The 14668-nt window shown below is 38.6% G+C and overlaps 1 protein-coding gene across 1 annotated transcript in view; it reads left to right on the top strand.

Moving 5' to 3' along the window:
- The first annotated feature begins 325 nt into the window (after window positions 1–325).
- LOC139745011 (E3 ubiquitin-protein ligase TRIM9-like) overlaps window positions 326–14668 on the top strand; it is a 74591-nt gene continuing 60248 nt past the window's right edge. Inside the window, exon 1 of the mRNA XM_071655423.1 lies at window positions 326–1264. Coding sequence (XP_071511524.1) covers window positions 425–1264 — 840 coding nt within the window. The 5' untranslated portion in view covers window positions 326–424. The remainder of the gene's footprint in view (window positions 1265–14668) is intronic.

The raw sequence follows: 14668 nt of genomic DNA, 5'->3' as shown, positions 1-14668 counted from the left end.
CGTTCAAGTAAGGGAAGCCTCAAAATGGCAGGTATTAACGGAAACCGGAGAAACGCAACAGATATCAAATCTGACTTAAAGCTTATCGTAATCGGCATCAAGGCAAAGGGGGCATTAACGGACCCCCTTCCCCAGTGAAAACAATCGAAACCCACAAGCCCCATTGTATTCTGTGCGAATTTTGGTAGGCTTAGAGTCACACCACTATCGATTTTCCGTTATAGTTGCTCCCCCGCTACAAAGAGGCGAGACGATGATTATGATCGTTGAGCACGCAGGTGAACGGAACGCACGCTAGTCGCCGAACCGTACTGAATGGGCAGGCTTCATTGTCAATACGGATTGCCATTTCGCAGGAGAGCGATAGAAGTGGAACGGGAACCGAGGACGTCAAACGCTGGCTTCGGCGTTTTAAATCGAGTGAATGAAGATGGAGGACGAGCTACGATGTTACGCGTGTAGAGGATTTTATGCAAATCCAGTAATTCTTCCTTGCTCCCATAGTATATGTTTTCCATGTGTCCTGGCTATCCAAGTTAGTGGACCTTCCGTTTTACAACCCGGCGATCAACAACAGCAACAGCAGCAGCAGCAACAACAACCGAATTCGGCTCAGTACGATTTCTCCTTTGACTTCCCCGAAGCGGACCGCCTCAGCGCGTTCAGTGATGGTGATAGTGGTGTCAGCTTTGCTGGTGGATACGCTCCTAGTCAAGCAAGTGGTACAAGCTCAAGTTCGGGAACATCAAGTGGACTTGGGGTAACCAAGAATGGATACACGTCTGCCAACCCAGAGACCCTGCGTATCAGCTGCCCCCAGTGCCATCGCACGATATTCCTAGATGAGAAAGGTGTGAACGGTTTCCCTAGAAACAGAGTGCTAGAGTCAATTGTTTCCAGATATGGCAAGGCTCAGCACCTCATAGTAAAATGCCAGCTTTGTGAACAGCAACAGAATGCTGCTGATGCATCAGTGTACTGTGAGCAATGTGAAGTATTTTATTGTAGTGCCTGCAGGCTCAGCTGCCACCCAGCCCGGGGACCTCTGGCCAAACACAGTCTGGTCAGCCCAGCCAAAGGAAGCTTGAAGGCAAAAGGTGGTAAGAGCCAGCCCAAAATTGCCACATGCCAGGAACATGCGGATGAAAACCTGAGTATGTTCTGTATGCTGTGCAAGATTCCAGTGTGCTACGTCTGCCAGAATGAGGGTAAACATGTCAAGCATGAGATAAAGGCACTAGGAGCCATGGCCAAAAGTCAGAAGGTATTTCATTATATTTAAGTCATTAGATGTATGTCAGAGACGAAGTAACCCAGGCCTCAAACATATATGAATATAAAGGAATAAGTGAGTAAAAAACAGACAAACAAATAATAACAATACACACTCACACATCAGCAAAATATGACAAAATTTTGACCATCTCTTCAAAAGTTCTAATGTGTACAAGTTTTAGTAAAATCCATGTGTCCATCCTCCCTCGATTGGAAGGCTATACCGAGATAATATGATATAAAGAAAATGTAAATCGAATACCTAACTTTTTTTTTCTTATCAATACACATTCCATTGGACTTATAAGATATGTTAAGTATCATATTTTTCCACCTTACTACTGAAGAAGGTAAGTAAAGTGCTTTATCTTTATGCTAGAATTACAATGTATGAAATGAGAAGTCCTCTTTATACTTTCTTTATATCTAACATATTCTGCTAGTTACTGTAATATTACAAACTGTTGTGGCCATCTTGTCCAGCCATGAGATGAGATTGATTAAGAAAGCTAAAAATTTGTAAGACCTGTTTAAATGTATTTATACAGGATATTTTCTGTAAAGTTCACTGATATGTTTTCTATGAATATTTTAAATTCATTGGATCCACTTAACTAGGGGCAATATATACCTTTCATATATCCATGATATCACCTTGCTACTGATTAATTTGAGCTTGTTTTATCAGGTCTAGCTACTCTTAATGGACATAGGAATTCTCCAAATACTCCATGGAGCTTTTGGATTCCATTCTTGTTTGCAACAATAACTGAGCTGTGTTGGTAGATAATACTCAGGTTTTAGAAGTCTCAGCAGTGGGCATAATCTCTTCAAGACTGGATTTGATCATAAACCCTGTTAGAGAGCTTCAAAATGAAATTGACATTTGTTGCTTGTTACTTATTCATGGTAACAAAAGGGGTAACTTGAAGTTGTGGAATCTTCCTTTACATAAAATTTATTGTAGTTGGATTAACAAATCAAGTGGTAAATGATTATGAACATAAAAATATATGTACTATGAGATAAGAGACTAATTGGATAATGATGCACCACCCTAGTTAGTTTAATAGGAACAAACATTTGTATTTGTTAGTGACAGTCACAATAGGAATATCAAATCAACCAACAGATTTACACGTACAATGTATATATGAAAAAATTACTGTTGTATCTCACTCTGTAACATAATGTATGTCAGTTACTCTCGAGAACAATCCACGTGTCCAATCTGGCTTTTATTGCAATCTCTCACTACATGTAGAGTTAAAGGCTTAACCTGTCAAGTCATGGGTTAATTTCGCAAAAGCAATTATCTTCTTGCCTTTGATGATTTGCACCTCTGAATTCAACAGCGCATTTTGTATTTTACAAAGATTTGACTTCGGGTATTTCAACTGTTTCATCTCTGCAAAATTAGAAGCTATTTACCAAAAGTGTTCAATATATGACAGAAAAACAATGTTGGGTTTGTCGCATCCAGCAGTTATATTACATATTTGAAGATGAAATATACTGACTAACACAATATTTATGTAGGACAGCTGATTGAGAAATCATGACCCGATGGTATGGATAAAATTTAATATGTATTAATCAGCTAACATTCCACAGGAGGATTTCATTTCAAAATAAATTATAAACATGCAATTCAGTATGATAAATGTGAAAGTGTGCTTCACCATCTTTTTTCCTGCATTTTAAACAACTTACAATGTATTCTGCACACAGAGAAAAACAACTGTCTAACACTGGGTACACTTCCTGCCTACAAACATCGCAGTCCCTTGCCATTATTAGAATAATAATTCACCAGGCAGGCATCCAGTAACGATCATCACCCAGCCTTAGAGCAGCGTGTGTTATTGTATGCATTTTTTTTTCCAGTCACACAGAGTTGAGGTGAGCTCTCGTGCAAACATTCCAAAATGGTATTGATTTGCTTCCCCCGAAGCAGGGCTCATGTAAAAAATCCTGTATAATTAGCAGTTGCTGGCAAGAGTGGTTTACTATTTACCTGGAGTTTGCCTTTTCTTGAGATGAGATTCTGTAGAATGTGTCACTGCAATCTTCATCTGAGGCAGGGGCTTTTTTTTTTCTGTTCTGATATTTTTATTGTTCCAAAATACATTTTCCTACAGCAGACCCTTGTTGAAACTTGTTAAAAAGTAGCATTGTGCAACATGAGACTGCCTGGTATATTTTATGTTTGTATGTTTCCTGCTAACATGATAGGGATATCAAGATAGGAAACCAAGCGTCTCTAAACTTCTTGGCAGGGTAACGTTGCCCTGTCAACGCTGAAATTGGAACAACACTGTGTTGAACAAAGCAACTCCAGCTGAGAAACCTTACAAGTCCCGCTCTAAGCACCTATTCTTACTGACCGCTCATCTCTGTATTTGCTTACATTTTCACTCATGTGAGACTGAATGGTTCCAGTCCAGGAGATTTCCCAGCCAGCAGACCTTTTTTTCTTCTCACCTTTCAGTGATGTCTGTGGCTTTTGTCCACAACCGCATGCCGTTCCCTGTGCTAGATTTGAAAACTCCTGCTCTTGTCGCGTGCCGTGCCGTCATAGTCTAATGTGGTCATACTGATATGTTGTATTTTGACATGATCTGTCTGTTTGGGTCACACTCGCTACAAGTTATTCATAAGGGTCATATGCTTAATTGGAATGAATGCCTCTTCATACAAAATTAAAATTAGCAAAAAAGTGAGGTGCAATATTGATCAACTCTCATCCAGGTTTTGATAGAGGCATCACAGGAATTTTTTATTATATTTTTTTTTGAGGGGCGGGGGTGTTTAGGGCTCAATTGAAAATGTTCACAGTCCTTTAACTTTATTCATATTCAGTGTCTCTCAGCTCCTTGTCAAAACAAGATAGGACCAACCTTAACCCGTTGAGGACGGACTGATTTTGCTACAACACGCATTTGCCATAGACACTTGCCCGAGTATACTCGGGACTCATCCTCAACGGGTTAAAATCAGCCCCTCAAAATTTAGATTTTTCAGAGTGGGGTTGCTCCAGTCCATTCAGGTCATTTCTGCTCATCGTTGGAAAACATAAGCCAAGAGACGTGAGACTTGAGTAGGGGAGGTGACTTTCCAATTTGGAAGAAAAAACAGGGGAAAAAAAGGCTGGAGATCCTCGCATGCTCTCCTTTGCACGATTACAGCATCGAAATGAATTTTGTATGAGGCTATTTGATCTCTCAGCAATGAGAGTCACGTATGGATGTACCCCTGTTGGGTTGTTCACTTGCAGATGCGGTTTCCCCCCGCATGGCACGCGAAATAAATAAAAGATCACAACCTCTTTAGAATGGATGTGGACCTGTGGATGATATTTGGGAAAAGTGTGGGGGCATGGCTCTGGGGTGCAAAGGATTGCAGCGTTTGCCAATTCATTGTGATTGAAAGTGAAATTGATTCTGTTTCATGCGAAATCTGAAGATGTTATCGTGCGCTTCATGTCCGTCTTTGGCATGCATGATTATCAATCTTGGCAGTTGTATCTTGCCTCATGTAATATGAATAATGAATGAAGATATCAGTCAAGGAGACCTGAGCTGAATCTGTAGTGAATGGCATGCACGCAGTGCAAGCACGTCCCTCAAATGCTTTACAGTTGTATCACTGAAAGTGCTCATTGTAGAAACCATTTAATGTCAAATGTAGTACATATGTAGCGTATGAAGATAAAAAATAAAAATGAATAAAATAGTTGAAATCCTAGTAGAATAGTCCTGACACAAATAAGATGATTGTAGAATTTCAATGAAGTTCAAATGTTTTAATAAAATGATAATGACAATTGATATACTCAGTACCTTATATTAAGTGTTTAACAAACAATCTTATCACTTCATCTATTTGAAATTATCATTTTTTTGTTAGTAATGTAGCAAATATAACCCATCCTCTTAATGTGTAATCATCAAACTAAGACAATTTCAATGGATGAAGGATATTACAACTCACCTCTTTAAAGTCAAAGAGAAAAAGGAAATTAATTCCAATTTTTTATTCAAGTCCATTGAAGACTAATAGGTTGATGACTTACTGGTTTATCAATAGTATTTCAATATTTGTCATGATTATATTTTTGCCAAGTTTTGATATGGTCTCCACATTGTTAATTTAGTAGGTAGTTTAACAACAGACAGCCAAAGACTTACATTTGGTGTCAAAAGTATTGTGAAGAAAGTTCTATAGTGTGTCTATCTTGGGATCATATACCCCACTGTGTATTCATGTTCTTTTTAAAAATGAAAATATGAATAGATCAAATGGAATGTCTAATTCCCCATTTTAGGTAACAAAACATAATGCCTGGGCCAGTGTAAACCCCAAAGTGACAATGTCCAAGCCATACATACAGTACATTATCAAACATATTCAATGCTTGACTTACATTCCACTTGATGTGTTTTGATGTCACAAGGGTGACCCTATTGTGTTTTTCAGTTTCTCTTCTAGCATCATTAAAATAGTTTGATGATGATTATTATGACTGGGCAGTCGCAGGGAGTGTTTAGGCAGATCATGGTCATCATAAAGATGGCATTGCATTCCTGCACCTCCCTCCGTTGCTCTGTTACCAGTATCAACAAATCCAGCGGTTCACTTCTGAGGACTAGCCTCCAGCAAGAATATTTTGGTACGGTTCAACCCAAAACACTCCCCGCAAACAAGGCCCCCATCTTGTTATCGTTAGCAGTTTGGATCGAAGATATGATTTCAGGAGTGAGTTTACGGGCACTGAGCCATCTCACCCACCAGAAATATGAATGCGAAGTGTGTCTCTCTGGAAAGTTCAAGTAGCAAATGTGTAGGTCTGGAAAGTTATCAGTAAATTATTGCCATTATTGAGTGTGAGCACAGAGGTACATTGCCGAAAGTTTCTAAATTTACTCTTTTTCATATTTCCAATGCTGACCTTTCTATTCGAGATTTCATGAATCTTCTTTAAACTTTAAAAGTGAGGGAATTACTTTATATTACTAAATCTATGCACTAATTGATGCATCAATTTTGGTATGCTGTGAAAGTTTTATTCAAGAACCATACTTGATCAAAGATCAACTTGTTTCATAAGCAGAATTAAAGAAGATGAAATGACCCCCAAATATGTGCTACTATTTTGTATTTGCTTATTTATAAAAATACTCAATACTTTTTGACAATATTTGCTAAATACAGTCTGTACTCCCCAAAGTGCACAACTATGACTGTACAGAATACTGTGGTACAAAAGTGCTTAAAGGACAAGTTCACCTTCATAAACATAAGGATTGAGAGAATGTAGCAATATTAGTAGAACACATCAGTGAAAGTTTGAGGAAAATCAGACAATCCGTTCAAAAGTTATGAATTTTTGAAGTTTTTGTGCAGTAACCGCTGGATGAGAAGACTACTGCAGTGTATGTATAATTTAGATGTCACATTCGTACAACAATATAAGGAAAATATAAAGAGAATTTCACAAAATTCCATCTTTTGAAAAAAGTACACATTCCCCTGACTCGTTACCGACAAATGTTATGGGTAATATTATTCCCCCCGCCTTTACAAAGAGGCAAGTCAAGTGCTCTTTTATTATGCGAAAAAAGTGAAAATATGTTGAATTTTCTTTTACATTTTCTTTATACTGTTGTACGCATATGACTCACAAGCTGTAGTAGTCTCCTCATCCAGCGGTTCCAACACAAAAATTTTAAAAATTCATAACTTTTGCATCGATTGTCCAATTTTCCTCAAACTTTCACTGATGTGTTCTACTATTATTGTTGCATTCTCTCAATCCTTATGTTTATGAAGGTGAACTTGTCCTTTAAGTAGCATAGTTTACTTCATCCGAAGATGATAATGATAACGATTAACGTGCTGCCATTCAGACTGTTTGCAAGTCCTGTACTTGTTGTTTGCTCAAATCTTAACTCATCCTTTGTTTTTATTTGGTCACATTCATGTGCAACAACAATATCTCTTCAAAGTAAATATAATGTTATCCAGACAGGGACTTTCATAGTGGTTTTTATTTGTGGTTTAAGACTGACCGTACGTCTGTTATCCCTGTTCAAACTGATGACATTGCCTATTTACTGTACATGGTAAAAGTCAGATAATATGTACGAGCTATTATATGTGCAAACATGCTCTACAAAAATCCCCTGCCATTACCTCCATTAGGGAGCCGTCAGAATTGGCATGTCTCGTGAAAAGCTAGGATGGAGAACACACCGAGATTTTCGCTGATACGTGCCAGGCAAGGGAGTAGAGTCTGCCAAGCGAGATTGCCTTGATATGCATGCGCCTCAACTGCAGGTGATAAATAGATCTCTGGTGATTTATTCTAAAGCTGTTTTTCTTCTGCTGCTGATGGTTTCTCCCGTCAGTGTTGGGGCTAATTCCACTTTGCCCTGTCTCTGTTCGTCAGTTATGGAACATGTTTTTTTCTTCTGTTGTTAGTTTGTTTTTAAGGAGGCGAGGGCTGGCATATGAATAATAGCATGTACCAGACAAATTGCTTCGGTAAATAAAAGTTGTTTTACAAGGCAATTGATGATATCATAGAAGCTGGTTGATCAATGCACGCAAAGTAGAATACCAATTGGTGTATAGAATGTAGCTTGAAGGTTAAAGAACTTTTTGTCTTTTCTACTGCCCTGAAGCATAGTAGTGTGAAATCATCATAAAAAGTTCCCCTAGCCCTACAAAACTAGAATACATGTTGTACATCTAAACTAAACACAATCATTAGTCCACTATGCTGCATCTAACAATGTAGCATTGCAACATGAAGAGCAAATGCTCAATCTTCTGAAAAAGTGAAAAAAAAGTTCATGAATGCAGCGTGACCAAGGATTGTAATCTACTGCTTGCTGGGCAAGCATGAGACAAGTATTCCATAGAACAAGCACTCATAATTCTGTGCTCCACCATCAAATCATTGCATTATGTCCCATACTGTAATGTTGTATCTACATGGGAAGGCTTTGAAGTTTGCAATTCAGCAATATGAGCTAAATTTTTATGCCAGATGAGTTTGTGTATAGAGAACCAAAACCTAATGGAAATTGTGTTCCTGGAAGAAACCTGACATGGCCTTCCCAAGGGACACTGTACTTTCTCGGGCAATATCAATATAGTCAAATTTTGTTTCTCTCCTGTTTTCACCCTGTACATGTGTAAACAAAGCCTGGTCTACTCTACTGCAGAAAATCAATAGTAAAAACCAATAGTTTTCTTAGGCTCCATCAACAGTAGCCAAGGGCAGAGAGAATACCCAGCTAGTACATCTAAAGACAAATGACCTTCTTGTACTAGAGATCCAGTGTCACATTGCAGACCACTCTGACAACTAATAGAGACAGTCAAGATCATCGGTCATTAGAGCGAGAAGGTCTTTATATACAGACCTGTAGTTTCTAGGTACATACTGTATGTGTTGCGACTGCATCAAGGAAGCATGAGGGTGTGTCTCCTCCGCTGTTTAGGTACTCTTATTTTTTCAATCAGTCTTGAATTAGTATTGTCTTCCTTGTATCTTGTCTTTTTTTTTCTTTTCTTTGTAAGCCATTGTTCGATTGATACATGAATTAATTGACAAGTAATTTTGCCATTGTTGACTGTGAAATGATCCTGCTTGAGTCATCGTGCCACAGGGTGTAGTGAACGCACTCTTTTCCTGTCTGGATTCATCTTGCTTGTCGGCACAAATGTTTATTTTGATCGTTATGTGGCTGATTGATCATCTCTGCCGAGTGGGTAATTAATACGATCAGCAGTCACCCACCCATGCCCTGCATACACAGATTGCATAAGGGCTGATAGAGTACATCAAACAGTGCCCCAGTGATTATTTTCTGCACTCAGCCGTACTCAGAGGGGAGGGAAATTGAGTGCATGCATCATCAATTTGCTGTAATATCAGTATCATCGCTTTCTTTACAGTTTGCTGGGTCTGGATCACCTTGTGGTTGATGAACACATAGGAATGAATCTATGGTCAAAAAGAAATGACAACTTTACATGTGTATACATGACTTTCTGTTGGGCCTTCTTTCCACTGGGAATATATTTTCCTAAGAGAATTTCTAGACATTGCATCAGGAGATTTGTTTTCCCTCATCATTCTTGAAAGTGAAACCCCAGATAGTGAAAGAGATTGAACAAATGACAAGGGGGAGGGGGGTACCCTGCTTTGATTACTAGTGCAGCAGTCAATATGGTGTACCATGGCAGCAAGCAGATGGTCATTTTAGTACATGATTGTGAAGTCAAATACTTACATTAATTATGTATTTTATCAAAAAAAAGAGAGTCTGATGTTTCAGTGAAGATGGATTTAAAAAAAAATCAGTTTCCTCTTTCTTTGATAATGTATCATTCATTTTGACATACAACAGAGACTCAAACTTTCTTGCTTCCGATGGGAGATCTACAGCTTAGGGCCATTTTTTGCAAAATCTCCCACTTGAGTTTGAATTTGTCCCACTCTGGCTGTGTGTCTCCCACGCAAGACGTATCCTTCCTGCTTAGAATGGAGCTTCCTCCTCTGAAATTTAGTTTAATTACAAAATAATGTGTTAAAAAGGAAGGCTAGAGTAAGATATCACCAAAAAGCTAGTACATGGTTTCCAGGGCTTTGTACCAAGCAGGCCATGGACCCTGCAGTCGCAAGGGACGTCGTACTTCACGGTCGTGATGTGCATGTTTAAGAGCATGTAATATTGTGTACACGATCAGAGTCTCCAGTTTGCTAAGAGGTCCAGGCGGGAGAATCTTCTGTTTAGGAGATGCTTAGGGTTGGAGTCTGTGATACTATGAATAAGGTAATGCAGTATATATCAAAAAATCTGCCAAATTACTGACATTTCATGCATAAAACAAATGAAGAGCAATATCAAGTGGAAGGAAGGGATGACTCAAGGAGAAAGGTCCAGTATATTTGTATTAATTTTTTACAGTGTACTGGTATTCCTCAATATTTGGCCCCCAGCTCCGCTGGCTACTGTTGCAGATGTTTTTTCTCTAAAGCCTAGATGTGAAGCACCACATCAAATGACTTTTGAAATACTCAAATGGCTCCAACTCTGTTGCTTAGTGAAACGAGCTTAACTCCTTGGGCTGACATCTCCTATGAGACAGGCAGATATGATGAACAGAGCTTTGGCAAAATCTTCTTTTCATTATCATACTAAAAAAAAAAAAATCATAAAACCATTTGTGCCCTGTGTAAAGATCCTTTGAGAATTCAGTTATATCGGAGACGACTTTGTTTTCTTCTGATTGTGGCTGTGGAAAGGTTACTCTGCAAGCTGGTTTCAAATTCAAAGCTGAAGAGGTCATTGTGCCCAACCAGGCTGTGGTTGCTCATAATGAGCTGGGGACAAAGAAATGAATGGCTGGGGCTAATGATTTTGACTGGCTGTCCTCTTCACAATGACACAAAGAATGCCTCCCATGGGTCATTGTTGAATCTGTAGTCTGTTCTCAATACATGATGGTTGATGCAGTGTATCATATCATTTCAGTCCATGATCAGTCCAAAATAAAAACCATGATAAAACAAAAACAAAAATATTATTAGGCACTTGCAAGTGTAAGTTTTTATTAATTTGATTATTAGCATTACACTACGAAGGAAATGGGGTATGTGCAAAATTCACCCAAAACACATAGCCTACCATGTACAACAGGAATACTTTTATAAAGAACTAGGTCTTTTTTAAGACTAATTCTAGAGGGCAAACTTGAGTTTGTGCAAAAGGAAAGTTGAGGAAGTCCATGGATGGGGACTGTCATGACCACTTAAGAACCAAAATAACTTCAAGCCTTCTACAAGTGTGACCCTCCTCCGTGCCATTGCACTTTATGAAGTGTCCAGGTCCCTGTAATTGAACTCATCAATCATATCCTTAAAGGACTAGCCTCATATACCTGTGACTTTCCACATACCTTGTATTGGAGAGTAATAATCTCAATAAATGAGAAGAACATTTTTCCCTGATGAATTCTCTTCAAACATGCATGTCTTTATTCAATTCGATGCAGTACAGTGATAATGGCATTTCATTCTGGTCGTTTAAATGAATTGAAGGAGAAATTCCATTAGTAGTGAAACACCTGCATTTTAGTGTCAAACAGGGAAGTGACAAAATTAGCAGCTCAAGAAAGATGAAATTGAAGATAAGCAAGAATTGCTTTCACATCTTTTTTATGAGAAAACAAATTTGATTTCACTATACTAAACACTGCCTTTTAAGTTCTGTCACTTTATTTTGATAGCGAATGAAAATCATTTCATGTTCAAGTTTATATTGGTGCATGTGAAATTCAGGTAAGGTCCATTTTTAAAGAGAGCAACCTTGCAAGGATACAAACTCCCAATATCAGCAGAAACCATACATTTAATTCATTAATCATTTGCGTAACAGAAGATAAAAAAGCAACACCACCCTGCAATTCCACAAGGTTGATAAGTCCTATAAGTTGTTTGATATCATTTACCTAATGCACTGTGAGAATTTCTGTCACATATATCCTCTGATAAACCACTTTATTGGTGGAAGAAAGACAATTGGCAAGCAAGGGGCACATGTTTCCAGCGGAGGAAGCTAAGTTTTGCCAAGAGATCTTGAAAGGAATCATAGGCTTCATTTATCAAGTTTCCCACGTTTGAATCACATTTCAATATACCCACTATCAAAACACGTTTGCAAACGCCTTTCGGATTGCATTTCTTGAGATGTTGCGTCCGTCAAAATTGTGAGTCGATTGGGAGGCCTTGTCACTGCTCAGCTCCATTGCACAGTTCGACCCAAGGAGCAGAGATGTGTAGTTGGTAGTGGTTGGCATGGGCAGATCCAAGCTAAAAAACGTGTTTCAAAATGACTTTGCGTTTATCAACTCTGTAGAAACGCGTTTCCGGCTCAAACACGTGTGCAATCGCACTTTTTTGCCATTTCAGAAAGGCATTTCTAACCGCATAATCAAAACACCTTTGCATTTATCAACTTCCCTCAACTCCCCGAAAGTTGTGTGGAAACCTTAACTCTGCACCAGAACCGAGTTGATAATGCCCCCAACGGGATGCGAGCCTGTGAGGTGAGAGGTATTAGACAAGGGATGTATGGATGAGACAATCTTGCACCATCCACTCAACCACAAGCAGGCTGGGATTAGCAATCACGTGAATCATCTCTATTACGGTCCTGTCGTAATCCGTGATCAGACACACACCTGGATGATCTACAGGCAGTGTGTGAGGGCAGGGAGATATTTATTACTCACATCCTAGGAGAGGCAGGGGTCTTGTGAAATTGCTTTTAATATGTACATGTCCATTCTTCATCACCGAGGTATGAAGCCCATTACCTTTGCATCCAGCTGGACAGTACTTGCGAGTTAGAAATAATCTCTCATTTAAGAGGAGAAAATCATCATAATGGGAAAGCAACCAAAGTGATTAATTATTGGCACCGGTCATGAAACATGTGCTGTGATATAGTTTGAAGTCTTGAAATTTGTTGGGTTTTGTCACTTCAGTGTAAAAAGGACAAAAAACACAAGAGGGATCCAAACTTAAAGTCATAATCCAAGAGGCTGCACTGTGGAAATTGTTCAAAAGTTAGGCCTCGCCTAGCTTTTGCAAATAATCCACCACTAATCTGGACTTAAGGCTCAGGCTAATTTAGCCTATGCTATTAGAATACCATCCATCATGATTTCAGCAATATTGGACAGAATTTCAGACAGCCCTCCCCACCCCCCCCCCCCCCCCTCTTGTCGTTGAGATATTTCTAAACAAGAAAGGAGAACTTTATAATGGTATGTGAAACCTTGTAGGTTATTGAGCAAGCATTAGATGTTGCTATGTTGTATATTATCCTTGCTTCTTTCTCGATATCTGTAGAGTATGTGATTTCATTTTCATTAAAAAAAGAACAAATCTGTTAACTTGTAAATGATCCTTGCAGATGTCTGGAAGGGATGGCATAGTATTGGTTGAAATGAGGATTCAGCTTTTACCTTTTTGTTAGATACTTTGAAACCACTTTATGAAAGTTAAAGAGCATATAATTCTAAGAGAAGTTCAAAGTTCATTTGATGAAAATCGGTTTTGAATGGCTGAGATGGCAAAGTAAAACAAAGTGATCCGAATAAAAGATGAGTCCCACCTTTTATTGCAATCACTTTGTTTTGGATATCTCAGCCATTCCAAAAGCAATTTTCATCAAATAAACTTTGAATTCCTCTGAGAATGCTCTTTCAGATTTCATTAGAGGTTTCTTATTATCTCAACAACAAAAAAGTTGGAACCCGAAGCCCCATCTCAACCAAAACTGTGGTGTATGCTGTCATTTTAACATCCCAAACTGAGTTTATCATCATACCACCATCCTCCCCCCCCCCCCAAAAAAAAAAAAAAAAAATCTGTGAGCTCTTGGATACATTATTGATGTAATACCAAAACATCTCTCAAATCTTTCAATATTGTAACATGTCCTTTGTGAATCATAACAGAGTGGAATTTCGAAGCAAAGTCTACCGATAATAACATAGGTGAATGTCACTCCCTGAACTTGGTGAGATTTGGCCCCCTTAATACTTTTAGCACAGTTCAACCAGATGGCAAGTCAACATGACATAGCCAAATGTGAGAAACAAGGGGAAGGGAGATCTATGTGGCAATGGTATGCTGTAATTCATGTCTCTATCTGTATAAGGGTAGTATAATGCGAGGAATTCAATAGATCTATATTTATGTCTCCAAGGCATGCAATAATGTCATTGCGATGGATGTGGGCGTGGTGCATTTTTAGGAACATCAAAAGTACTTGAAGTCATGTGGCTATTAAAGCACTTTAGGAGCTTTAACCATTCTGCAGGGAAGACTTCTTCAATAGATTTGTGAATAGGATGCCAGCCAGCAAACTAATGATTCTAAAGGTCATTGCTTCTTGGTGATTGTAAAATGCAAGGTGATTTAAGATGCCAACCTGCACTGTAGAATATGAACTTTGTGGCGGTGCCATTTTGTTTTCTGAGTGGCTGCTGAATCTATTGATAGTGTGTTCCACCTCAGAAGAACATGCAATAATTGTCTCTTTGTCAGTGTTGGAAATGTTACCCAATCTTTCATTATCAATATATTGTCTGTCATGGACAATTCAGTCATGTGCCCTAAGATGGCAGCATTTTTTGTAATTCCAAGAAAAATTCTTTTGAGAGCAAGAAAGACTCTTTGATCATCTATACTTGTGTCAGTTTGAACAATACCATTTGGGAGGCAGAGTAACGTAACTCTTATTACCGACGATGGAGAAAGAAATAAGACAGTGGGTGGGGGAGATGGTGGGAGGAATAATGAAAC

This window comes from Diadema antillarum, unplaced genomic scaffold, assembly GCF_040938485.1.
Source record: "Diadema antillarum isolate AM-2024a unplaced genomic scaffold, OU_Dant_1.0 scf00000036, whole genome shotgun sequence".
Lineage (NCBI taxonomy): Eukaryota > Metazoa > Echinodermata > Echinoidea > Diadematoida > Diadematidae > Diadema > Diadema antillarum.
This window is presented reverse-complemented; position numbering and strand designations above follow the sequence as displayed.